Genomic DNA, 27614 nt, shown 5'->3' with positions numbered 1-27614 from the left:
TGTTTCCATTATAATAATAATGTCTCTGGTAATAATAGGTTTATCTTAAAAGGACAAGTTGATTTATCAGTATATTTGCATGATTTTGCCTAACTGCTGAAGGTCTTAAAGCACACTGAATTAATGAGGTAAAATATAAATGCAAAGACATCTCAATCCATATACAGGCAACTGGACATGTAAACAATAATATATTTTAATAAATTAAATTCATTGATCCCATATTTTCACATCACATTCATTTTCTTAATGAATCTACCTATAAACATTTCTACTTTTAAACACTCATTCAACAAATGAACTACTGAAGTCTGTCCAGTCGCTAGCATCATCTTTAGTTCTGTTCTTCCTCCTCTTTCAGCTCCAGCAGTCCATGGAAAGAAACATAGTGAGCGTTGGCGTAAATGGGTGCTTTGTTGGGGCTTTTTGGCAGTTGTTCAGGTTTCAGAGAGCTGAAGGGGTTTGAGCCGGTGTCCTTAACGTCCATCTCCAACTCCATAAACATGTGAAGAGTACTCTGCAGCTCTTCATTACTGAACCATAGATAGAAAGATAAATAGACAGATAGATAGATAGGTAGCAGTAAATAAAACAGTGTCATTTTCATATGTGACCACAAAACCAGTCTTAAGTAGCACGGTATATTTTTAGCAATAGCCAAAAATACAGTGTATGGGTCAAAATTATCGATTTTAAGCTATTTTGTAAATGTCCTACCATAAATATATCAAAACTTAATTTTGACTAGTATTATGCATTGCTAAAAACTACATTTGGACAACTTTAAAGGCAATTTTCTCAATATTTAGATTTTTTTTTGCACCTTCAGATTTCAGATTTTCAAATAGTTGTAATCTCAATTTATGACTGGTTTTGTAGTCCAGGGTCACATATATGGTGTCTATGTATCATGTGTGAACTTATATTTGTACGTATATGTATAACATACTTGATCATGGTGAATAACGTTGGGATATTGTAATCTCGAAGCAGCAGGAGCGTCGGCAACCAATCCTGATTCACTTCCTGTCCCTCAAACCCTGCAAATAAAGTTCAGAATCAATGAGAGCTCAATTTTAATATAAAGTTTAAGAGCAGAATCAGTGCTTATACACAGATAGAGGTCCTTATTGTTTATGAAGAACACAAATACTGCTCTGATTATACTAAATCTCATAAAATTATATATAAGAAAATGTATATATAAGTAGACCATCGCTCAAAAGTTTGCAGTACGTTTTTTTTAAAAGAAATTGTTTATATCATTGATAATCATCATAAATGTTTCTTGAGCAAATCAAGAGTTCTGAAGGATCATGTGACGCTGAAGACTGGAGTAATAATGATGCTGAAAATTAAGCTTTGATCACAGAAATAAATTATATTTAAAAAAATATTCACATAGAGGACAGTTATTTTAAATGTGCAATAATATTTACTATTTTTACTGTATTTTTACTATTTACTATTATTTACTGTACCTGGATGAAATCCAACCACTAGATTTGGTTTGGCTGCTTCTCCTTTCTCCACAACTTCCTCCCAGAACTGATGGTAGAGGCCCTTGTAAGCGCTGATGTAAACTTTTCCCCGAGGTCCGAACGCCCTCAGCGGGGGCCTCATGATGGGCCCCTGAACCACCTCGGGCCCCACCATCACCACCTCCAGCCCCTGGTGCCCCGGAAACATGCGGCCGAGCTCATCCATGTCTGTGATTCTGGCTCCCAGGGTCTCGCTCTGAGCGGCTCCCACCACGTGAATAGTAAGCGGCCGTGAATACGGATCCAGGTTAAACATTCTCACTCCCATTCCGATCGTAAGAGGCCGGGAGAGAAACTCACTGCAAACCCGCCACACTGATTCACGAAGCTCCGTCTCCTCCGGCCGTTGCCTGCAGGCATTGGTCCAGAGGTCTGTCATGTTTTGTCCAGACAGGATGGGCTCCAGTCGGGGTGTCAGATCTCCCTGCATGGACAGCCAATCTTTCCAACCGCTGACTTTGTTAGCGGGACGAGACCACGCCTCCGTAGGGAAAGGAAGATCTCCTATGTAAATAAATATAGTTATACATTTACTACTACTTACATACTACTTATACTGCATCTTCACCATCCTCACCTTTATAAACAAGCCACTCGACGTGTCTGTCCACCGCCGCCATGTGTAGTTTGTCGCAGTAGAGTTTATGCTGAGGCCAGTTTTTCTTCTGACACTCTTTACTGCAGTAATACACATTCAGACAGCTGTGGAAGACACAAAGAAATGTTATAAATGTGAGATATAGCATTTATTCTCATCTCATCTGAATTGTCCCGTCATCGTACCGTGTGCATCTCTTCAGCGAGCCTTTGACCTGTGATGGGAGTCTCTCACACTGCGCACATATTTTGAACGATTCCTCCATTTTCTCAAACATCTCCTTCGCCGAGCGGAATGTAAGAGGCTTGTCGGCCTTACTGTCTGAAACACTGAAAAAAGAAAAAGAGAGATTTGAAATACTGAAATGCATTTTAGATATATATTGTTACAAAGTTTGACGAGCAAAATATCTTTATCTTGTGCCGCTCATACACTCAAATCAAAAGTTTTGGGGCGGCATGATTCTTTTGGAATGCAATTAATTAATTTATTTTTATTTATTAAGGATGCTTTTAATTGATCAAAAGACAGTAAAGACATTTATAATGTAGTAGTAGTGTATATTTAGTTGTTTATGTGTGATCCAGTCATTTCCAAATGCTCTTATGCTCAAAAACATGTCACAAAACTATTAAATAGTTAACATTAATAACATTAAATGCAGGTTCACGCACTCAATTTTGCATGTTTTTGGGCCTACCCAGTTCAAAGTTTACCATAATTGTAAACTACTTGCTAGTGTTGTTGCAAAAAGCAAGATTGATTATGAATAAACTAAATTTAATTCGTTATTAAGAGCAATTCAGTGATTCTTCAGCATTAAGCTATTCTTGGGCTCATGATTAGGCCTCATTTCCAGCAATAATTTTGATTGGATGTTTTCTTTGGAATGGAAATATTGATATTTTAATTGCAAACACCATACTTTTTGTGCTTATTGTCAGTAGCAGTACTGAAACTCACAGACCGATTCACAACAGACAAACCGATTCAATTAAGTGAGTCATTTACGCAGGAACCGCTCCAGTTGATTCAAACTTCGATCATTTAGTTAACAAAAAAAAAAACAAAAAAAACAAAAACATGAGCCATTCATTTTCAAATTTCGACATCTTGTAATGGTTTTAAAAAGCACTTTTCGAACCGGTTAAACCACTGCATCTCATAATGATTCAATGAAGCGCTCCGATCGGATCGTGAATCTTCTGATTCAGATCGGAACTTCGGAGCGCGAATCGCGAATCATTTGATTCAGATCGGGACTTCGGTACAGGTTCATGAATCATTTGATTCGGATCGGGACTTTGGGGCGCGTATGAATCATATGATTCAGACTTCGGTGCAAGGTTTTTTTAACAGTAGAAAACAAAATCATAAAGGCAGTGTAGCAAAGAACAAAATAAGAAAGAAAGCATACACAAATACAAATCCCTTAAGGAAATTAACTGTGATTTTACTATAGAAAACGTGCAGTAACCATGTTTTTGTATAACCAGTTGTACTACAAATACTATGTTTAAACCATAGTTAATTTGTGGTTACCATGTAATTTTTGGGGGGTGTTTCCAGATGCAAAATTCAAACCTATGCCTTTGCAATAAATAAGTGACATTAGAATGAAGCATTGTTGAAAAACAGGAACTCAGGCATTAATGTGGTAAACAGCAGATTGTCCTGTACTTGATTTGATTACCAACAATAATTGAGAGCCTTCATAGGGCCGGAGTGAATGAACAGAAGCATAAACAGCTGCTGGGATATTTATATCCCCTCTCAAAATACAGCACCCAGCATGCAGTAAAACAGCTGACACAACTGGGGTTAAAACACTTTTGTGTAAACTTAAATGAACGAGTTAGTGCGTTAATATAAGCGTTATGCTATTAAACGCAGGACAATACAGGGACCTTTTCAACACAGATAATAATAATAATAAAAATAATTATAAAAATACTATTTAATATACTTCATACCTTTTACCCATGTCTGCTTAGTTACAAAATCTTTAAAAGTGCGCATCAGAGCGTTTACACATATATCAAGTGATCTCATCTGTATTCACGGTAACTTGCACACTGTAAAATAACCGTATAATTATACAGCATGAGTATAAAATGTGTGTCTTACCTGTTGGAGTTGTTCATTGTTCGCGGTCACGCGTTTACAGAATAAGTGAGACTGAACGGCTGTTCTTGCGGGTGTCCGTCGGGTGTCGCGGGGGTTTTATACCCGTGCGCGGCCGTGCCGGTGTTTTCTCGAGTCTTCTGTGATGATTCTCAAATGTCTACATGTTCACACGGAGATCAGAAGTTTCTGACAGATAGTGCTGTTTACAAAAACGGGGACGTCCATTAAAAAATTAATAGACTATTTTTAAAAAAAAAAATCTAAAATCTAAATAAATAAGTAAACAAATAAATAAATAAATAAACAGCCTAAACAAGTAAATAAATAAAAAAATAATTAAAACAAACAAATTTATTCATACATTTATTACATTGCATTTCAAGGCATAGATGCACTACCAGTCAAAAGTTTTCAACAGTAAGATTTTAAAGTTTTTTTTTAAGTCTCTTGCATTGCATTTATTTGTTTTAAAATACACCAAAGCAGTACTGTGAAATGTTTTTTTTTATTTAAAATAATTGTTTTCTAATGGAATATATTTTAAAATGTAATTTATTCCTGTGATCAAACCTAAATTCAGTGTCACATGATCTTTCATGCTAATATGTTGATTTGCTGCTCAAGAAACATTTTATTATTATTATTATTATTATTATTATTATCAATATTTAAAACAGTTGAGCACATTTTTTGGGCACACAGGACTTTTTGATGAATAGAAAGATCCAAAGATCAGCATTTATCTGAAATAAACATACGCTCTACCATTCAAAAGCCTGGAGTCGATTAATAAAGTATTAATTTCTATCATTTCCAAAAAAAAAAAAAAAACATATATACATATATATATATATATATGTATTTATGTGTGTATATGTGTGTGTGTGTATGTATATATATATATTATTTATTTGGAAATTATGGAAATTAATACTTTTATTTAGCAAGGATGCTTTTGATAAAGACATTTATAACGTTACAAAAGTTTTCTATTTTGGATAAATGCTGTTCTAAAGAAACCTGAACAAAATTCTACTTTGCTGTTTTCAACATAATAATAATAATGAATATTTTCTGAGCAGCAAATGAGCATATTAGAATGATTTCTGAAGGATCATGTGACTGGAGTAATGATGCTAAAAATTCAGCTTTGAAATCACAGGAATAAATTACATTTTAAAATATATTCAAAAATAAAACAGATATTTTAAATAGTAAAAATATTTCAATTTTTTCTGTTTTTGCTATACTTTGGATTAAACAAATGCAGGCTTGGTGAGCAAAAGAGACTTCTTTAAAAAACATTAAAAATCTTACTGTACAAAAACTTTTGACTGGTAGTGTATTGGTTTCATGCACTTCCTGGGAATCGAACCTATGACCTTGCCGTCATACTGTTTGAACTACAGTATGTAAAATAAATAAATAAAATAGAAAAATAAATACGGACGCATTTTTTTATTTGCTTATATAAATGTATTTATTTTTTTATAAAGCGTCTTCTATATCAAATAAATAATAATCACTGAAGGGAAACTAAAACATACAAATAATACACAATCTGGCACAAGACTCAGGAATCAAAATAGACCTTTTGGTTTAAAATAAAAATGAATATAATATAATATAATATAATATAATTAATAACTTTTTAAAGAGCAAACTCGAAAAAATGCTGGGTTAAAAACAACCGTGAAATATTAAATGTTTAACCTAACCTTCTGGGTAATTTTATTCAACTCAACTATTGTTTAAGAATTACTATATGGTTGGCTTAAAATGAACCCAAAATTGTGAACTACAAATCAGACACACAATTACTATAGGCATCAGCAAGAATCAAAATGTGAACATTTATTAATAACCAATTTGAAAAAATATATTACTTAATTATTATTTATTCAACATATTATTAAATATTAATTTATTAAACATATTAATACATTTCCAACCTATTTTGGGTTCATTTTAAGTAAGAAATATAGTCATTTTTAAGCAATAGTTGAGTTAAATGGAACTACCCAGAAGGCTGTCATTAAAATGTCACGGCAGATTCTGTCACTAGGGGGCGCTAAATGTTCACTAAATTGTGTAGCAAACAACTGTTTAACTGCAGTTTCAGATAAAACATTTATTTCTTAAATAACTATTAAACTGTAATAGCAAGTGACATAATAAGGGTGTTATTTGCAGGGTTTTCTTTTAAGATGCATTTAGTAAATGAAGGCAAAGGTCTGTGTGAATCTACTCGTCCTCCTGCTGTGTCTCCAGCAGACCCTGAAAGTAAATATAAAAGGCGTTGCAGTAACTGGGGGCTTTGTTCGGGCTGGACTGGACCTGCTCGGGTTTCTGGGAGCTGAAAGGATTGGCTCCGGTGTCTTTAACGTCCATTTCGAGCTCTATGAGAATCTGCAGGGAATACTGGAGCTCCGCATCACTGCAACACAGACACACAACAGAGAAATATATACAAAAGTAAAGTATAAAACTGGCATGTAAACACTTCATGTGAGAGTAGGTGTCACTTACTTGTACATGGTGAAGATGGATGGTATGTTATAGTCTCTAAGCAGCAATAATGTGGGCAGCCATCCCTCTCCCAATCCCTGAGACGCGTGGAACCCTGAACCAGACCAAAAACAACAAATCGCGGCCCATCAACGCCACGTTTACAAAGCCAGAGAGAATGAGAGGACAGAAGCCGACAGGTGCTGAACAGAGGATCCATCAAATCACGCACGCAAAGAGAATTTAGCTGGATAATCTCACTCTTTGTTTGTTTGTCTCCACTTTATGATTGATAACGTGCATATCCACTCTTCCCAGATTAGATGTGTTGTCATGAGTGTCTGGATATTAGGAGATTCAGAGAACCAGAAAAACAGCAGTGCTATAAAGAGATCTCGCCCCAGGGTGACAATGATGGAGCTGTGTGTATTTGCATTGTGTTTGTGGAGAAATTTCACTTGGTTTTCAGCAATACGAACCTTGTTTAGATGAAAAACAAGCTCCAAAATCAATGAAATCTTAGTACCATTGATATACTATTATTGTTTTTAATTAGACTTTATTTCTATATATTCTGTATTTAGACTTTATTTATATATTTTCTTATTTTTTTGTTTTTATTTTTTAATTTTAGTTAAAGTTTTAGTCATTTTGTTGTGCGTTTTTTGTCATATTTATTAGTTTTATTATTATTTTTAAAAGTCTATATAATTTAGTTTTATTTTATTTTATTTTATTTCAAGTAACAATTTTAGTTTTAACTATAATTAACCATGCTTAGAAGCCATTAAATTGTATTTAATTAAAAGAATATTTTATTATCCCTATTTTAAAGAAATATTCAGCTGTTTTATTAACGCAGAATGTAAAAAGTGAATTAAATAAATGAAACAAAATAATACAAATAAAATAAAATAAAATGTAAAAAGTGAATTAAATAAATGAAATTAAATTTGAAAATAAAATAAAATAAAATAAAATACAGGAGTTTCTGTATATTTTCTTTTGAACACCAAGCATGGATTTCTTCTTATTTTTTTGTAGTGACATTTTAGTTAATTACTGCTAATTATTTTCATGTACATAAATTGCTGTGCTTTGAGGTTAATTTGTTATATGTATAGAGGTTTGATGTTGTGAGCCTAATTAAGATCATCAATGTTTTAACTTAAAACAATTAAAAATGACTTTTCATTCATTTAAATAAAATAATAAAACAATAAAATAAAATGTAAAAGTGAATTAAATAAATGAAATTAAATGCAAATAAAATGAAATAAAATAATAAAATAAAATAAAAAACCTAATTGTCACTAGTGTAAAAAGTGAATTAAATAAATTAAATATAAAAATAAAATAATACAAATTAAATCAAATAAAATAATAAAATAAAAAATAAAATAAAAATCTAATGTCAATCACAATATACTAAATCCAACTTAAAACAATTAAAAATAACTTTTCATTAATTGAAATAAAATAAAACAATTAAATTAAATTAAATTAAATTTTAAAATAAAATGTGCTTTAAGGCTAAATAATTATATGTATAGAGGTTTGATGTTGTGAGCCTAATTAAGAAAATCAACGTTTTTTTTTACTTAAAACGATTACAAATTAGTTTTCATTATTTGAAATAAAATAAAATATATGAAATAAAATGTAAAAAGTTAATTACAGGAGACCCTACAGGAGTTTCTGTATATTTTCTTTTGAACACGAAGCATGGATTTCTTGAGTTTTTTTACACTTAAAGTGTAAATAAAGCTTTCAAGCTAAACATTTGCTGCTAAACTTTTCACAGATGTTAAGCTTAAGGACACAAGTGTCTGTCACCGAACCAATTTTGCAAGTGACACTTATCAAGTGTTAATTTTAACACTAAGTAAATAAGTAACTGGCCATTTAGCAGATGCTTTGATTCAAAGTGACTCCCAGTTCATTCAACACAGGGATGATCCTCAGTTATTAGCTCATCTTACATCCAGGATTAGAACCAACACTCTGGTGACCAGCCTGGGATTTAACTACTACACCACCACAGCGAAGTAAAGCAAAATGCAAACGCTACTGCTACTGCATCCTGTTGTTAAATGAAGTTGTTCAGTCTTTTCAAACATGCACGTCCACAAGTGGCTGGTTTGCTCAGGAATCTCCTGACAGTGAGTCTTAAACTCTCAGCTGTTACTATGAATCACTGCTAGTAAAAGTCAGACGGCGAACCACAGACAGACGAATTACAGCGCTGGTGAAGTGGCACCTGTCTCCACAGAGTGAATCTCTCTCTCTCTAAAAGAATCATCTGTCTGAATCTATAGATGGAAACGAAACCCCCACTGGAGCTTAAAGGGTCAAATGTCTTCAAACGCAATGAAAGTCAGCTCTCTAACCTAGTAAACTCCTCAACACCTCATTTCACAAACCAGTGCTATTCATTTCAATCAACTGGTTCAAAAATGACTCACTGATTCATTGAAATGTTCAGTTCTTTTAAAATATTTAAATAGCGTTAGATGATAAAACTAAACTTAAGAACTTGTAAAAATGCAAAAATGAAAAATGTTGCCTTGGCCAAGAAAGTTAAATAAAAAATGTTTGTCAAAACTAAAACTGAAAAAATATATAAATTAAAGCTGAAGAGAAATACATTAAAAAACTAATAAAAATAATAAAATTACTAAAACTGTTTCAACTAAAAAAGCTAATTAAAATATTAATAAATACTAAAATAGTAAATAAATAAAAATAAAATTTAAATGACTAAATAATGAAAAACATATTACAGTATTTATAAATTTTATTTTTGAGTTATTTTATATTTTTAGCTTATTCATTTTTTTGTTTATTTAAGTTTGTTTTGTCATTTTGTTATGTGCTATTTTCCGTTTTATTAATTTTTTTAAAATATTTATATAGTTTTTTTTATAGTTTTTTATATACTGTTTTAATGTTTCAGTTATATAAGTTTTTCATCAAATACTTTATCTTATTTTATTTCAGTTTTATTTTAGTTACCAAAAATGATTTTTAATAGTTTTAATTTTGTGTATTGTTAATGTTTTGCATTAATAAAATAAAATAAAGCTGAAATAAAGGCAAAATAAAATAAAATAAAATAAAATAAAGCTGAAATAAAGCAGAAATAAAATAAAATAAAATAAAATAGTCTTAGATGATAAAACTTACCTTAAGAACTTAAGCAAAAATGAGAAATGAGTTGCCCTGGCCACTAAAATGAAATTAGTATATATATAATTATTATTTGTTTCAGTTTTAGTTTTGGTTATAATATATATATATATATTTTTTTTTTTTCAGTTTTAGTTTCAGTTTTACATATATATATATAAGGCTAAAGAGGTTAAATTAAGGCTTAATTTTTAATTTATTTTAAATTTCATAAATTTCATATTAAATTTTATAATAAAAAGTTAATAAAAATAATTTTATCACTAACACTTTGTTTTAACTAAAAATGAAAATATAAAAATAAAGCTAATTAAAACACTAATAAATATTACAATCGTAAATAAATAAAAATACAATAAAAATGTTTTTTTTGTTCATTCATTCATTTTAAATCAATTTAAGTTTGTTTTGTCATTTTGTTATGCGTTATTTTTTGTTTTATTATTTTTTTATATTCATGTATGTTTTTTATTTCTGTTTAAATTTTTCAATTATATAAGGTTACGTTTTTCATCAAATACTCAGATTTCTTTTTATTTCAGCTTTATTTCAATTACCAAAAATGACTTTTAATAGTTTTAATTTTACGTATGGTTGATGTTTTGTATGCGTTTGTTTGTACCTGGATGAAATCCGACCACTAGATCTGGTTTGGCTGCTTCTCCTTTCTCCACAACTTCCTCCCAGAACTGATGGTAGAGGCCCTTGTAAGCGCTGATGTACACTTTTCCCCGGGGTCCGAACGCCCTCAGCGGGGGCCTCATGATGGGCCCCTGAACCACCTCGGGCCCCACCATCACCACCTCCAGCCCCTGGTGCCCCGGGAACATGCGGCTGAGCTCATCCATGTCCGTGGTTCTGGCTCCCAGGGTCTCGTTGTGACCGGCCCCAACTAAATGTATAGTCAGAGGACGGGAATACGGGTCCAGACGGGCCATCTGAATCCCGAGGCCCACCGTCAGCGACCGAGAGAAGAATTCGCTGCAAACCCGCCACGCAGACTTGCGAAGCTCCGCCTCCTCCGGCCGCGGCCTGCAGGCATTGGTCCAAAGCTCTGTCATGTTTTTTCCGGACAGGATGGCATCTAGACGGGGTGTCAGATCGCCCTGCATGGAGACCCAGTCGTCCCAACACCTCACGTCTTTAGCGGGACGAGACCACGCCTCCGTCGGGAAAGGAAGATCTCCTATTGGAGCATAGGATGATTGACAGGATGTTACTTAGCAACCTCTCACAATTCCAAAAACATACGTGGTTCCTTCTGACCTGTGTGAATGAGCCACTCCACCAGCCTGTCAATGGAGACCTTATGGAGCATCTTACAGAACTTCTTATGCAAAGACCAGTCCTTCTTCTGACAGTCTTTACTGCAGTAATACACGTTCAGACACCTGGGAACACAAAATGAGATGCTAAAGAGTTAACACAAGCTAGCGCTAACCACACTGCTGAATATCAACACTTCAACACTTGCGAGTCCAGGTTACAACAGATGGATAAAAAGGTCTGTGCCATTTTTAGAAGCTGCCCTCATCATTTCAGTACTTTAAGTTTTTATTGTGTTGGCAGCGTCATGTGGTGTGTGTGACTATGTCGTAAACGTATCCCCTATGAAGCACAAAGGCTAAAAATGCGGATCCGGTTTTAAGAGAACAGCCGGCAAAGACAAAAGGAGACATAACCAACTATGGTAAGATGATATATTGTAAAAAAAAAAATTATATAATTTATAGTAAATAATTATATAACTTATTTACTTATTTATTTTATATGCATGCAATAAAATGTATGAATATATTACTCAATAATAATACAATAAAACAACAGATTATAAAAATATGATATTATATAATTATAATAATTATTATAATAATATAATTAAATAATTAAATAATAATGTTTCATATATATAGCATATATAATTTCTAATAAATAATTGTATTATTTATTTATTTGATATGCATGCAATAAAATGTAAACAACAGATTATAACTATAAATATAATTAATATAATTATAGAATAATTAGAATATAATTAAATAATTATTATTATAATAGTAGAATTATTATAACTATTTATTATAAATTACATATATAAATATATATGTAATTTATAATAAATAATTATATAATTAATTTATTTAATAGGTATGCAATAAAATGTATGAATATATTACTCAATAATAATACAATAAAACAACAGATTATAAAAATATTATATAATATAATTATAATAATTATTATAATAATATAATTAAATTATATGTATATATTTTTATAACAAATAATTATATAATTTATTTATTTGATATGCATGCAATAAAATGTGAACAACAGATTATAAATATAAATATAATTATTATAATTATATAATAATTAAAATATAATTAAATAATAATTATTATATTTATTATAAATTATATTTATTATATTTATTATAAATTATATATATATATATATATATATAATTTATAATAAATAATTCTATAATTAATTTATTTGATATGCATGCAATAAAATGTATGAATATATTATTCAATAATAATGCAATAGAACAACAGATTATAAATATATAATATAATGTCATTATAATAATTATTATAATTATGTAATTATAATATAATTATTTATTTTATATATATATATTTACACACACATTTATAATAAATAATTATATTATTTATTTATTTGATATGATTGCAATAAAACGTATGAATATAAATATTCATTTTATATTTTTATATATACTGTATGCATTTCTTACATATATAATATTTAGTATTTAGATATTTAACATAATATAAAAAATACATTTATAAAATGTATAATTATATGTAGGCTATATATCATGAAATATAAAAATATTATAGAATTTGTTATTTATTAGATTTTTTTTTTTAACTTAAAATAATTTTATATAATTTAAATTAACTACAACTCTTGAGTAGATTGATTTCTTAAGTAATGTTTGAGGGTGGATCATATTGGAGAAATGGGAATAATCTTTCACGGGTGCCGATTGTGGGTTTCTCAGTCTCTCGGTACAGAATAACCCGGATTTCCAGCTTCAGTTGAGCAGTCTGTTCAATAAAAGTTCAATCAGCCTCCAGCATTACTTTGCGAACAGCGTGCTATTTTTAGGCGAATGTCTGCAGTCGGATCTTACTCTTATTCTGATCTTATTCTCCCATCCCAGAACAGCGTGAACTGAACTACAATGACGGCAATTTGGGGACAGTTCACTAATAAAAAAGAACAGAAAACATGGCTGCCATGGCTACAGCATATTTTACTGTGATTAGGGTTAGTACAGATACTGTAAAATGAAATTACAGAATTTTCAAGGGCTTTTCAGGCACTTCAAGGCTTCAGTCAGAGATCAAACAATGTCTTGTCTTTAAAATTCTACAAATAGATAAATAGATTAAAAAAACATACTAATAAAACAAAATTGCAAAATAAAGTGAAGCACATGCAAAGTATTACTACTGAAGTATTACAAAAAGTTAATTTTGAGGATTTTATGTGTATCCTTTCTTTCTTTCTTTTTGTTTTGTTTTTATATCTATACTGCCGTAAGTATTTGATGTTTTCTATGTTGAAATTCGAAAATGAATGGCTCTTTTAATTTGATCTGGCTTTTGCTAATGAATCGTTTGAAATGAATGATCAAAGTCTCGAGTTTGAATCAATCGGGGCGGCTCCAGCGTAAATGACTCACTCGGTGCTACCAGTGGCTTAGCTCGCTAGTTTTATGACATTAACTGAAATAAGCGAAAAATATATTATGTTTTTTTAATTTTGTATGAAAAGATGTGCTTACTGAAAAAAATGAAACAGTCATAGATAGACTGTTTTTCAATAATTCAAGCACTTTTTCAAGTTTTTACCTGTTCAGGATTATTGCTACTTTCAGTGGTATTACATTTCAAATTCAAGTACTTCAAGCACTTTAAGCACTTTGTATGAATGAAATGTCCCCATTTTTTAATGTTTTCTCAAAATTGTTTATTGCAAGTTATTAATTGCAAGATGTAAACTCAGAATTCTGAGGGAAAAAATCTGAATTGTGAGCCAAACCAGCAAACTGACTTTTTTCTTAATTTATATTTCAATTCTGATTTTTTCTCATAACATTGTGAGCTTATCCCACATTTGTGGTATGAAATCTCATATATACAATATATACAATTCAGACTTCTTTGTTTTTCTGAGTATATATCTTGAAATTGAGAATTATTAATTCTGACTCAGAATTATTCAGAATTTTGAGAAAAAAAAGCCAGAATTGTCAAAATGTGTCAAATGTCAAAAAATCTCAAAATGTGAGTTATAAACTCACAATTCTGACCTTTCATATATATATTCTGAGTTTATATCAATTACAATTAATTAAACAATTAGACTTGCAACAAAACTTAATTTATGCTCAAAATAAGCCTAAAATGCAAAATATTAACCCTAACTAGGGATAGTAAAGGTACACTCCCAAAAACATAAATATATATATATATATATATATATATATATATATATGTATCTATATATATATATATATATATATAGTACACAGTATGAAAATATTAAATACAATTAGAAAGTATTAAAATATATAACTTTTTATGTATGTTTTTATATATTTTAATTTTGTAATATGTTTTAAGTCAGAATTTTGTTTTCATTATTTTTCGATTTTTAATTACTTAATTTTTGAAAATTAGAAAAAATAATTATTTTTTAAAAAATTTAATTATTGTATAGAGTATAAAATATTAAATACAATTAGAAAATGTTAAAAATATATTACATTTTATGTAAGTTTTATCTAATTTATTTTAATTTTATAATGTGTATTTAAGTCATAATTTTGTTTTAATTCTATTTTGATCTGTTATTTGCGATGGTTAATGTTTGTGGCTTTTTGATTAAAAACAGGGTCAGAGTGACCCACAACATCATAATAATTATTAATTATAATATTAGTACAGGGACCTAAAAATTTTAAAAACCAGTATACCAAACTCTATCATCCCTGTTTTTTGATCCATATAATAATTGGATAATTCTAGTGAGATTTCATATAGAAACTGTACTGGCTTATATTCAGTAATCTGCTCATGTTAACTAAGTGATATTGTGATCTGTGTTTTTACTCACTTAATGCAGCGTTTGAGTGCTTTTGGGTCTGGAAGGTTGGACGGGAGTTTGGAGCAGCAGGTACAGAATTTAAACGTTTCTTCTAGATTCTGAAACATCTCTTTGTGAGAGCGAAATCCCACCTTTCCTTTGCCCTCCAGTGCTGCCCTGAGAGAGAGGGAGAGAAAGAGTGACTTCATCTGAACCACTGCAAACCTGTTCTCCACTATGAGTGTGAGTTTCTCACCTGTACTCTTTGTAGTCTTTCATGTTGAGTTTGTCTAAGATGACTTTAGAAAGACCAGGAACATTCGAGTCCAGGGAGTAAAAGCCAAACTGATCCGAGTAAACGCTGTCCGAACTCGGAGCAAAAGAGTCTGGGAGTGCTGGAACCGGACCGGCCATTCTGGATGAGCTCTTTACCTACACACACACACACAGTGATTTAAGGTTGATGAGGTGTTGACAGTATGATATTTCAGTTCATTTGTGACATTTTTTGATGCAGGCATGTGTTTATATTGATTCACAGCCTGATTCTGAAGTAATTAAACTCACACACACTGTGACTACATAGTAACACTTATTTTGGGTCATATTTCAACCTAAAATTAAAAGAAAACGCAAATTATTTTTTGCATAAAGAAAATGCCCTCTATCTGAGGACCAATTAAGTTTTTTGCAGATATTTTCTTGACAGTTCAGCACAATTATAATTGTTGATAGCCTACTGTAAAATGTCATTACTTTAATACAAACAAATAAATTATAACATTTTTAAAAGAAGACATTTCTGCTCACCAAGGCTGCATTTATTTGACCAAAAATATATTAAAAACAGTAAAATTGCTAAATATTATTTCAATTTAAAATAACTGTTTTCTATGTCAATATATGTTAAATAGTAATTTATTCCTGTGATGCAAAGCTGAATTACTCCAGTCTTCAGTGTCACATGATCCTTCAGAAATCATTCTAATATGCTGATTTGCTGCTCAAAAAAACATTTCTGATTATTATCAATGTTGAAAACAGCTGTGCTATATTATATTTTTATGGAAACCGTGATATATTTTATTTTTCAGCATTCTTTGATGAACAGAAAGTTCGAAAGAACAGCATTTATTTGAAATAGTAATCTTTTGTAACATTATAAATGTCTTTACCGTCATTTTTGATCAATTCAATGCATTCATATGAAATAAAAGTATAATTTTCCCACAAAAACAGTCTTACTGATCCCAAACTTTAAAGTTGTTTAATTTCAGAGCATCATATAGAGACATAATCGGAACAAACATGATAAATAACACATCAGTGATCCAATATTTCACATCAGATACTCACAAACAAAGCCATCAATCTGTAAAACCATAAAAGTGAAAACAAACCACAGAAGGCCACAAATAGGTCTGTTATATTATGTAAAACTACACCACACATCTAACACTCAAGGCAGTTGACTGGAATACTATTTCTAATATATTTCAACCTTCACATTTAAGCCAGAAAAACCATATAAACTAACATACACTTAAAGGAAGCGTTCACTGCAGAAAAATAATTGAAATACTAATATGAAAGCTTGAGAAATAATACTCACGGTTAAACAGCAATCTGTAAATGGTCACCTATGAGCAGCAGAAACTTCATGAAAATCCAGATCCAGTCCCAATGTGCTGCTGTGCTTCTCCTCAGTAACTCCACCTCTAGTTGTCATCCCTCTCTCCTTTTTTGGGACGAGGGGGAGAGACTGACATTCGTCCAGGTCCAGGTCTCTGGGAACATGTTCAAATTACTCCGAAGATTTTCCTTACCCTGCAGAATCCACGTTGCCCACAGTCACTTCAGCAGCTCTAGAATTACACAGAGACCTCCAGCAGATACAGACACCCACCAGCTATTTATTACTCAAAATTATACTTACTTCAATACACCCACATTTCAGTCTCCCCTCTTCATACGGGGGATATTATTAACCCTGCTGTGATCCTTGCTTTTAAATTATATCATTTTTACATTTCTAAAAACTATTTAGTAAAGTATAGTTGCAGATATACCCTGCAGATATATATACACTACCGTTCAAAAGTTTGGGGTCAGTACATTTTTATTGTTTCTTTCTTTTTTTTTTTTTTTTAAGAAATTAATACTTTTATTCACCAAGGATGTATTAAGTTAATAATAAATAATTTACATTGTTATAAAATATTTATATTTTGAATAAACACTGTACTTTTTAAACTTGTTATTCATGAAAGAATCCTGAAAAAAAAAATCACAGGTTCCAAAAAATATTTGGCAGCACAACAGTTGATATTATTCAACATTGATCATTCTAATAATAAATCCACATATTAGAATGATTTCTGAAGGATCATGTGACACTTAAGACTGGAGTAACAGCTGATAAAAATTCAGCTTTTCATCACAGGAATAAATTCTATTTTAAAGTATGTTAAAATAAAAAACATTATTTTATATAGTAAAAACATTTTGCAATATTACTGTTTTTTTTTCTATATTTTTAATCAAATAAAGGCAGCCTTGATGAGCATAAGAGGTAGTGTATATATATATGAATCTCAATTACAGCAACATTTAGGGTAAATTTGTTTTTGCTTTTTTTTACACTATATAACCAAATAAAATATAACAGTGATTACTAAGGACATACAAATTGGGTTGATATTTAAAAACACACACTTAAAATTGTCTGATTATACAAGTTCTTTTGCGTTTCACAAAACAGAGAGAATTACACACACACACACACATTTAATTTAGTTATATTTTTTTCTTCTCATCTATCGTCCAGCTATTTTAGCTGTACAAAACATCTCATTTTGCTTCTTGATACTGCAAATTGGTGTGTCTTTCTATGTTATTTTAATATATTATCTTAATTAACACCCTTGTATGTAGTGCAAACAGTTGTACCGTTTACTGCACATTGTTATTCTTCTCGTTGTATGAGTCTCTTTCCTTTTAAAAATTGTAAGATTTTGTATATTTTATTTTTTTTATTTATTTATTTTCCTTGCAACCCCCCAAAAATGTTTTGTTTGTTTGTTTATTGTGTGTAGATTTATATATACACATGCACATTTATGTATGACTGGGATTTAATTATGTAAAAGTGTATAATTTTCATATGCATATTTGTCATCCCCACTTGAGTTTGTAAATTGATATTGTTCAATAAAAAAAAAAAGTTGTTATTCTTCTCGTTATTTCAGTGAAAGCACCGGAAGCCTCATCCATAGACTTACTTCCGCACTGAAGAATAAGGTGGATAGTGTAAAAAAGAATAAGTAAGTTTGCCTATATTTTGCAGTAATTAATATTAAAACACACTAGAAATGAGTGAAACCACCTGAGTTATCCATTAAAATCATCAAAACATGAATTTCAGACTTACTCCTACATGGATGAAATGATGATTTTTTAAAACAAAATTGAAATTCAGCATCTCAGCATTAAACACCTGATTCCATCACTGCCTGCTGAAGACTGTACAGTACCTAATGTACAGTACAAAAGGCAACAACACTGTAATGTAGGAAGCTGTTAGTCTCATTTCTACACCACTAACAAAATTGCAAAAGTAATAACGTCTACTATATTAAACTACACATGAAACCTATACTGATATTTAAGAAAAATGATACTCTTCACTTTTAAAGGAGCTGTATGTAATTTTTTGACTGTATCAAAGCATAAAAACACTATAATACATTTACAGGTATTTAGGAAACATGCCAAGTTCACATAATTACACTACTGTAAGATTTTTAATGTTTTTTAAAGTCTCTTCTGCTCACCAAGCCTGCATTTATTTGATTCGAAGTACAGCAAAAATGATAACATTTTAAAATATTTTTACTATTTAAAATACTTTATTTGAAAATTAAAAATTCAAATTATTCCTGTGATTTTAAAGCTGAATTTTTAGCATCATTATTCCAGTCACATGATCCTTCAGAAATCATTCAAATATTCTGATTTACTGCTCAAAAACATTTATTATTAATATTATTCTGCTGAAAACAGCAGAGTAATTTTTTCAGGTTTCTTTGATGAATAGAAAGTTCAGAAGAACTTATCTGAAATAGAAACCTGTTGTAACATCATAAATGTCTTTATCATCACATTTGATCAATTCAAAGCATCCTTCCTAAATAAAAGTATTAATTTCTATAACTATACTAAAATTATATTGACTCCAAGCTTTTGAGTGGTATAGTGTATGTTACAAAATATTTTATTTCAGATAAATGCTGATCTTTTTCTGAATCCTGAAAAAAAGTACTCAACTGTTTTAAATATTGATAATATAATAATAAATGTTTCTTAAACAGCAAATCAGCATAGCAGAATGATTTCTGAAGGACACTGAAGACTGGAGTAATGATGCTGAAAATTCAGATTTGATCACAGAAATAAATTACATTTTAAAATATATTAAAATAGAAAGCAGTTATTTTAAATAGTAAAAATATTTCACAATATTACTGCTTTTGCTGTACTACGAATCAAATAAATGCAAGCTTGGTGAGCAGAAGAGACTTATTTAAAAAAACATTAAAAATCTTACAGTTCAAAAACTTTGAATGGTAGTGTAAGTGCGTGAACTTAGCATGTTTCCTAAATACTTGTGAATATATTATGGTGGGTTTTTTTTTTATAGCTTTGGTACAATCAAAAATTACATACAGCACCTTTAAATTTCTCTGAAAAACAATGCTACAACTAGTTATTCTACCTTAAAAACATGTATTCCGTGTCAGAATGTCTGTTGCATTTTGGTCTGTGTGATTCCACCCACTGCCAGTTTAACCAACAGTATTTTGACACCCCGGGTTGCCAGTTGGTGGAAAACACAGCGTATTGAAGTCAGCAAATGAACTGGCTTAGAGATAAAAAGCTTAGTCACCTAAAAAGCTCTATGAGCAGAGGAATATTAAAACACTGATAAATCAACTCCGTGCTCATTTTCTGTTACATTTCCTCAATCTGGCAACCCGTGGTGAGCGTTATGTCCGATGAGCAAGTGGCAAGAGAAACATTTAACATACCACACCTTCGAAAATCAATGTAACAAATAAAAATAAGTCACCAACTCACATGTTTCTTGATTTAAAAAAAAAAAAATGAAACAAAACAAAAACTTTATTTGTCATTTGGTCCAACAGAACCTGAGATTGCAAAGGAACCGTACAGATTTTAAACTTTTATACATTTTTTTTGTCCAAGAATCAATAAAATATTCTACATATTATAATCCTGGCTGACAGAAATCTGTATAATTACAGCGAGTACTTGAGATGGGATTGTGCAGAGGGGAACAGCGCTGTACAATTTACAAAAGAAAGACAGAACGTGTGTTTGTGTGTATGTGTGTGACGTCACATGATCAGACCGACACACACCAACAGAGGGAGACACTGACCGACACAAAAACACACACATGAGACGCTCAGTGCACAGATAGTCCAACACACATGATCAACCTGCTGATCACATCCAGACAGGTGAAAACATTCCTTTGAGTCTTTGCAGATCAGCTCTCATTCAGCAGCTTCTCTTGTGCTTCTTTACTAAAACGCGACATAAATAAATTAAAAGATGCTTCCCACGTGCGTTCAAACATATAAAGCCCTCATTTGCCACACGTGGCCTTCCGTTAAAATCAAGTATCGCCATTTGTTGTAACATTACCCATGATACAGAACATGTGACCACAGAACAGGACGCTGATTGGCTGTCAGAACGGCATTAAATCTCACAAAACATGTAGAGATCTTGGCACATTTCACCCGAAGATTAAAGAAAGGCTAGATAGATTTTGCCTAAAGAAATGAAACCTGTATTTTGGCCTGCATTGTGACAATTACACACATTTTTATCTCAAATTCAGAAAAAAAAAACAAAACAAAAAAAAAAACAACTCTATAGAAATGAGAAAAAAACTATGATATAATATTTAAATTCATTTCTAATTATATATAAAAAATATTAGCATTGTAACATTGGTTGTACTGCCTAAATGTGGTTAAAAAAAAATAAGTATTATTTTTTTACTTTGAATATAATACAGGAAAATACTGTATTCATGTAATAAGAATCTAGTAAAGATAATCCTAAATAACAAAAATTGTGAAAGTAAAAAATAAAGATATAGTAATGTGAATTTAAAGAAAACTGAAGGGGAACATTGTAATAATAATAATAATAATAATAATTTTTTTCCATGACAATTAAACACATTTTCCCCTGAAATTCTGGCTTCTGGACGTGACCATAATAATAGTAATAATATTATTATTAACAATAATAATGCTAATGCTAATAATAATAATAATTATTATTATTATAAATATTATAATTATTGTAATAATAAAAAATAATTTAAACAGGAATCTTACAGTTCTACAAATAGGAGGGAAAATGTGCTTAATTGTCAAGAAAAAATATAATTGAAAATATAATAATAATAATAATAATAATTATTATTATTATTAAGATTATTGTCTTATTACTGTAATAATAATAATAACAATATAAACAGGAATCTTACAGTTATATGAATAGGAGGGGAACTTTGCTTAATTGTCATGAAAAAATATAACTGAAAATAATATTAAATAATAATAATAATAATAATAATAATAATTATTATTATTATTATTATTATGCCAATAATAATATAATCAGGAGTCTTAAACAATATGAATAGGTGGGAAAACGTGCTTAATTGTCATCAAAAAAATAACTGAAACTAAAATTAATAATAATAATAATAATAATTATTACTATTAATATAATGGCAATAATAATATAATTAGGAGTCTTAAAGTAATATGAATAGGAGGTCAAATATGCCTAATTGTCATCAAAAATAATTGAAACTGTAAGATAAAAAAAAAATATATAATAATAATAATTACTATTATTATAATGGCAATAATAATATAATCAGGAGTCTTAAAAGTAATATGAATAGAGAAAATGTGCTTAATTGTCATAAATTGAAAAAAAAATGTTTAAAACTAATTGAAACTGTAATATTAATAATAATATTAATAATAATAATGATGATGATAATAATGGTCCCAAAAACATGCTCCATTAATCCTTTTTAAAACTTTTTTTTTCTTTTTAATTCTGGGTGAAATGAGCCGTGTGAAATATTTTGGTGAGATTGGCCGTCTGAATAAATGCATGTAAAGAAACTGAAAAGTCCGATGACAGAAGACGTACGGTGGACTCCAGGATGGGATGTGAGTGCAGCTCATCGTGACACACGTGTGCTTGCGCAGAGCGAGTGTGTTTGCAGTGGGCGGGTCTTGGCTCAGCGAGCAGACGTGTGATTGGCTCAGTAGTTCCACCCAGACCCTCTCAGTGCCTGCGTGTCCGTTCATCATCATCACGGGTCTGAACTCATCTATGTCGTTTCATGATGGGACAGTGTGTCTATGTGTGTGTGTGTGTGCGTGTGTAAGCGTGTGTCAAAGCGGCCGCGGTCTGTGCAGTCCGTCAGTGTCTGGTGTGAGCTGGGGCGAGTGTGTGGCTTTACTAGACGTCCAATCGCCCAGAGACGCCTGCGCTGCTTTCCTATGGGCCAGTCTGTGCGTGATGGAAAATCCAGCGTTTCCCTCCAGCTGGGACAGGACCACCAGTACCTGCCTGCAACACGTGACAGGAGAAAACGTGCATGTTAATGCATGTGTTACAGACACTTTTTAGGCATAACAAGCATGAAGACTTTCCATAAGGTGAGTAGCAACATTATAATACAATCGTACTTTCTTTGCACAAGTCAATCCCAAAATGCACTGCAGTGCTATCAGTGAAAAATTTATTCATGCAAGATGGTGGATATCTTGAGAGAAATTCACATTATAAATATATATTTCAGTCAGTGATGACAAGTACAAAAACAATGGACCAAATACATAATCATATGAATAAATATTAAAATAATATAAATAACATTAAAAATATATTTATTTACTGGTAAGCCAAGTAAAGTCAGTGCAAGTCGAAGGGAAATTAACTGCTATAAAAAAATCTAATATTAATATTATTAATAATAATGGATCTAGAACAGGCTTTATTTTCCTTTTATAAACAATTTATGGTGGATGCTTTGAGAGAAATTCACATAATAAACTTTTATTTAATGTTGGCAAAATCTATAAAAAAAAAAAACAGGACTGAATAAAGATATAAATAAGTATTTAGAAAATTATAAAAGTAATTTAGTAAAACACATCTCTCATATGTCTCAAGTTGTCAACCAAAAATTATAAAAAAAACTTAATGTATATTAAAATATATACATTTATATTTATTAAAATGATTTTTGCTAGATGACTATTTAAATTAATAATAAAAAAATTCATTTAAATAAATTAAATAATACAAATTATCGCATTTTTTGTTTTTTCATTATTTAATGAATTATTTTTATTATCTTTTTAAAGTAATAACTGTGCTCATTTAAACAGCATAAACATCACTATAAGGGTTGATAAACCTTGTAAATGAGTAATAATAATAATAATGGTCTTAAAATAGGCTTTATTTTCTTTTCTTTTTTATAAACAATTTATGATTTATCCTTTCACATAATAAACTTGTATTTAATGTTGGCAAAATAAAAAAAATAGGACTTAATAAAGATATAAATAATAATTTTGAAAATTATAAATATTATGAAAAAATTATAAACATTTTATTTTGTAGAACACACATGCATATAAAAATGTTTAAAAAAAACAAAACGCATAAAAATATTCATTAAAATGAAATAGTATAAATAAGAAAACACATTTACAAAATTTAAAAAATGTCTTTAATTTTAACAAATGAAAATATATAAAATGAAAATATATATTAAAATAAATAGATTTAAATTTATAAAAATGATTTATGCCTGACAGACAGCTTTACACACTATTGAAATAATAAATTATAAAAACATTAATTTAAATAAATAATATAACTAATCGTGTTTTTTTTTATTTTTAATAACCTTTATTAATTATTTTGATTTATTAGGTTTCATCATCTTTTTAAATAAGTTATTGTGTTTGCTGAAATAGCATAAGCAGCACTGTAAGGGTTAATAAATCATGTGATTGAGCGGAGTGTGATTCAGCTCTGAATACTTCAGAAATCGTGAAATCGTCATGTGGCTCTCGGTGTGAAGAAACCTTAAATAAAACTCTTCAGGAACTAACAGGACTAACGTTCACAATCACACTGCAGGTTTCCAATTGAAGCTGTAACGACAGCGGCCTGCTCTAGTCCCTACTGCTGTCAGACACGCAAACCCTCGAACGGGAATCAAAGCTTCAGGAAGGGGACGTGAAGATGCGTTTACCTGTGCAGGGGCGGCACGCTGTCGATGGTTTTCAGGCTGCCGCGGGTCGACACCACATTGAAGCTGTCAGTACAGTCACATGACACATGGAGGTAGTACTTCGGGTGACGGTTCTCCACGACGACGATGAGCCCCGCCCACCCGTGAGTCAGGTAATAACATGTCATTCCTTCCCGACCCTGAGAAACAAACCAGATCAACACGTCATCACTTTGCTATTAATTCTTATTATGGTTACACTTTATTTTGATAGTCCACTTTAGACATTCTACTAACTATATGTAACTTTGCAACTACATGTCAACTAATTTTTAACTAATTCTCATTGATTTGCAACTATGTCTACTAACTCTCAGAGCAGACTGTTAGGTTAGGTTTAGGGTTAGTAGAATAAGCTGACATATACTTGCAAAGTTTAGAAGAGCGTTAGAAGATATTAAGCAGACAGTCTACTAATACTCTAATGACTAGTTGACATGCAGTTGCAAAGTTACTTACTGTTAGTAGAAGGTCTAAAGTGGAATATTAAAATAAAGTGTTACCGTTATTATTATAAAATATATATGTGTGTGTAGATGGATAGATAGATCATAAATACATTATATAAGTAAAATTGTATTGTATATATATATATATATATATATATATATAAATATAATTTAACTACACCTATATTTTTACTCATTTACAATATTGATCACAAATTCACAAATGTCATATAAATTTATATACGTACATCACTATATATATATATATATATATATATATATATATATATATATATATATATATATACACACACACACACACACAAATGTGTGTGTATGTTTGTATGTGCACACATTTGTGTATATTATATTATATGATAAATATAATTTATGCATATATATCACTTTAATGTAATGTAACTTAATATAATAACTTATAAGATTTAATATAATGTAGTGTGTGTATATATAGATATATATTCTATCACACATAGAAAATTAATATTATAGAACAATATAAAAAATTGTACACAATGTGTATATATATATATATAAAATCATAATGTATTATTCTACACTAAATAACTGGATACATTATAGCAATTATTAAAATATGTAATCCTGTTATTTAAAAATGCTTGAAATCATATAAAAAAAAAAAAAATTATATATATATATATATATATATATATATATATATATATATATATATATATATATATATATATATATATATATATATATATATATATATATATAAATATAAATATAAATATAAATATAAAAAACATTCGTACACACTGTATATATAATTATATTTTAAAATTATATATATATATATATATATATATATATATATATATATATATATATTATACATTGTTAATGAATTAATTAAATTATAACGTATTCTTTCACACATATACACAATTATTATTATTATAAAAAATTCATATATATCTATATAGCTATATATAACATTTGTATAATTATATAATAAATTATATTATAAATATATATACACTACAAAAAATAATTTTTTGTTCTACAATAAATACCTGAATAACACATATTACAGCAATTATTAAAATAATTAATCCTATCATTAAAAGATGTTTGAAATGACACAAAATCCCCTTAAATTACTTGTAATAATCATATGTAAATTCAACCCATTTTTCCCTTTTTTCTGCTTAGTATGCTTAAGATAATTAGCAATCTCACAAATTAAAAAATAAAATAGTAACAAAAATAAATTATACATAGATTTAAATATTTGCCCTCATGCATGTGAGGTACCTTTTAAAAAAAATTGAGAAAATATGATACTGAAAGTTCTGGTTGTGAGTGTGTTCTGGCACCTCATGTCTCTCTCCCTTGTTCTCCGTCAGCAGGATGATGGCATCGGCGAGTGTGGTGGACGTGGCCTCCACCTGCTCCACCATCACCTGTCTGGAGCTGTAAATGGCCAAAATGTACCCTGGGAAATCCTGACTGGGTCTGCGAGCATTTGTGGGGCTGGAGACTGCAAAAACACACACACATGCTTCCTGATCTCATCCAAAATGATTCCTGCTTACTCTTCACCGTGTGTTCATTGTAATTAAGCGTGTGTGTGTTTGTGTACCTGGTGTTGAAGTGCCCGTCAGGTCCATCTGCCAGTGGTTGAAAGCACAGCAGACCACCGCGTACTCTCCCGGCTCCAGCATCACGTCACATCCTACGAACTTCTTCACCGCACGCTTGCTGTGTGCCAGCAGACGGCCCAGGACCAGCTTATTCCCGTTCCCGAACGAGGCCCGGAAGACCATAATGCACAGATCCAACAGGTGGCTGTCGGCCGTGTCAGAACGCCTGCAGGAATAAGACAAGTTCATGTTGTTGTTGTTTTATGATTAATATTTCATGTCTCATTCTTTATTTATTTGAGCTGTTATTTACCTGCTGCCCTCCTGGAAGAGGGCGAACTCCAGCGCGGTTCTCTCCAGGACCGTCAGGGCGGTTACAGTCACCGGTTTACTCGCCCGGCAGGGGAAGCAGCCCTGCAGACGAACCTCCTGCCAATCAGGATGAATCTTGCAGATATCCACCGAATCAAAGTACCTGCACACATAAGATTCAATCAACACAAATTAAATAACAAGCTTTTTCTGCTCTAGTTATTTAACTAGACATAATGATACAGTAGATCGATATGTTGGTCTGGTGGATAATTGTGTATTTGGCCAATTTAAGCATCAACTAATAACAATACCTGATTGGACTCAATTTAGTTAATTTTGAAATTAATATAATTATTAGAATCTCATTTACAGATATTACACAATATGTATAAAAGGTTAAATTATTCATTTAAAATAATTATTTAATAAATATATATATATATATATATATTCAAATTTAGATTCATTAGCCATCAATTATAATATATTAATTATTTTTTTAATAAGAATTGTGTAAAATGTCTTTAATACTGTTTTCAAATTTCTGTAGATCTCATATGCAATAATTGAAAATGTATATGATAATAAAGTAACTGAACTGTAATATAATATTTGTAATAAATATGGTGTAAAACAATTAATTAATTGTATTTAATTATGTATGTGTATATATATATATATATATATATATAT

At 30.3% G+C, this 27614-nt stretch overlaps 3 protein-coding genes across 5 annotated transcripts in view; all 3 read right to left on the bottom strand.

Annotated features, from left to right (window-relative positions):
- Nucleotides 1–198: 198 nt before the first annotated feature.
- On the bottom strand, nucleotides 199–4405 carry mss51 (MSS51 mitochondrial translational activator). Its single transcript, XM_051097667.1, has 6 exons — nucleotides 4267–4405; nucleotides 2325–2468; nucleotides 2119–2243; nucleotides 1482–2045; nucleotides 950–1040; nucleotides 199–533 (listed from the first exon to the last, which is right to left on the bottom strand). Exons 1-6 carry the CDS (start codon nucleotides 4281–4283, stop codon nucleotides 335–337), a joined length of 1140 nt encoding a protein of 379 aa, XP_050953624.1. The 5' UTR covers nucleotides 4284–4405; the 3' UTR covers nucleotides 199–334.
- A 1276-nt stretch (nucleotides 4406–5681) lies between these two features.
- Nucleotides 5682–16801, bottom strand: LOC127155462 (putative protein MSS51 homolog, mitochondrial). The gene is made up of 7 exons (XM_051097666.1): nucleotides 16703–16801; nucleotides 15347–15522; nucleotides 15121–15267; nucleotides 11230–11354; nucleotides 10586–11149; nucleotides 6796–6889; nucleotides 5682–6703 (listed from the first exon to the last, which is right to left on the bottom strand). The coding sequence occupies exons 2-7, from the start codon at nucleotides 15502–15504 to the stop codon at nucleotides 6511–6513; spliced, it is 1281 nt and encodes a 426-aa protein (XP_050953623.1). The 5' UTR covers nucleotides 15505–15522; nucleotides 16703–16801; the 3' UTR covers nucleotides 5682–6510.
- A 3452-nt stretch (nucleotides 16802–20253) lies between these two features.
- The window catches only part of capn15 (calpain 15), a 32600-nt gene continuing 25239 nt past the window's right edge, over nucleotides 20254–27614 (bottom strand). For all 3 annotated transcript variants that reach the window (XM_051097648.1, XM_051097646.1, XM_051097649.1), the window contains 5 exons: nucleotides 26920–27081; nucleotides 26606–26832; nucleotides 26340–26503; nucleotides 24491–24669; nucleotides 20254–22788 (listed from right to left, as the gene is read on the bottom strand). In XM_051097648.1, the coding sequence (XP_050953605.1) occupies nucleotides 22611–22788; nucleotides 24491–24669; nucleotides 26340–26503; nucleotides 26606–26832; nucleotides 26920–27081 (910 nt within the window). In that variant the 3' untranslated portion in view covers nucleotides 20254–22610. The remainder of the gene's footprint in view (nucleotides 22789–24490; nucleotides 24670–26339; nucleotides 26504–26605; nucleotides 26833–26919; nucleotides 27082–27614) is intronic.

This window comes from Labeo rohita, chromosome 24 (assembly GCF_022985175.1).
Source record: "Labeo rohita strain BAU-BD-2019 chromosome 24, IGBB_LRoh.1.0, whole genome shotgun sequence".
In the NCBI taxonomy this organism is placed as follows: domain Eukaryota; kingdom Metazoa; phylum Chordata; class Actinopteri; order Cypriniformes; family Cyprinidae; genus Labeo; species Labeo rohita.
This window is presented reverse-complemented; position numbering and strand designations above follow the sequence as displayed.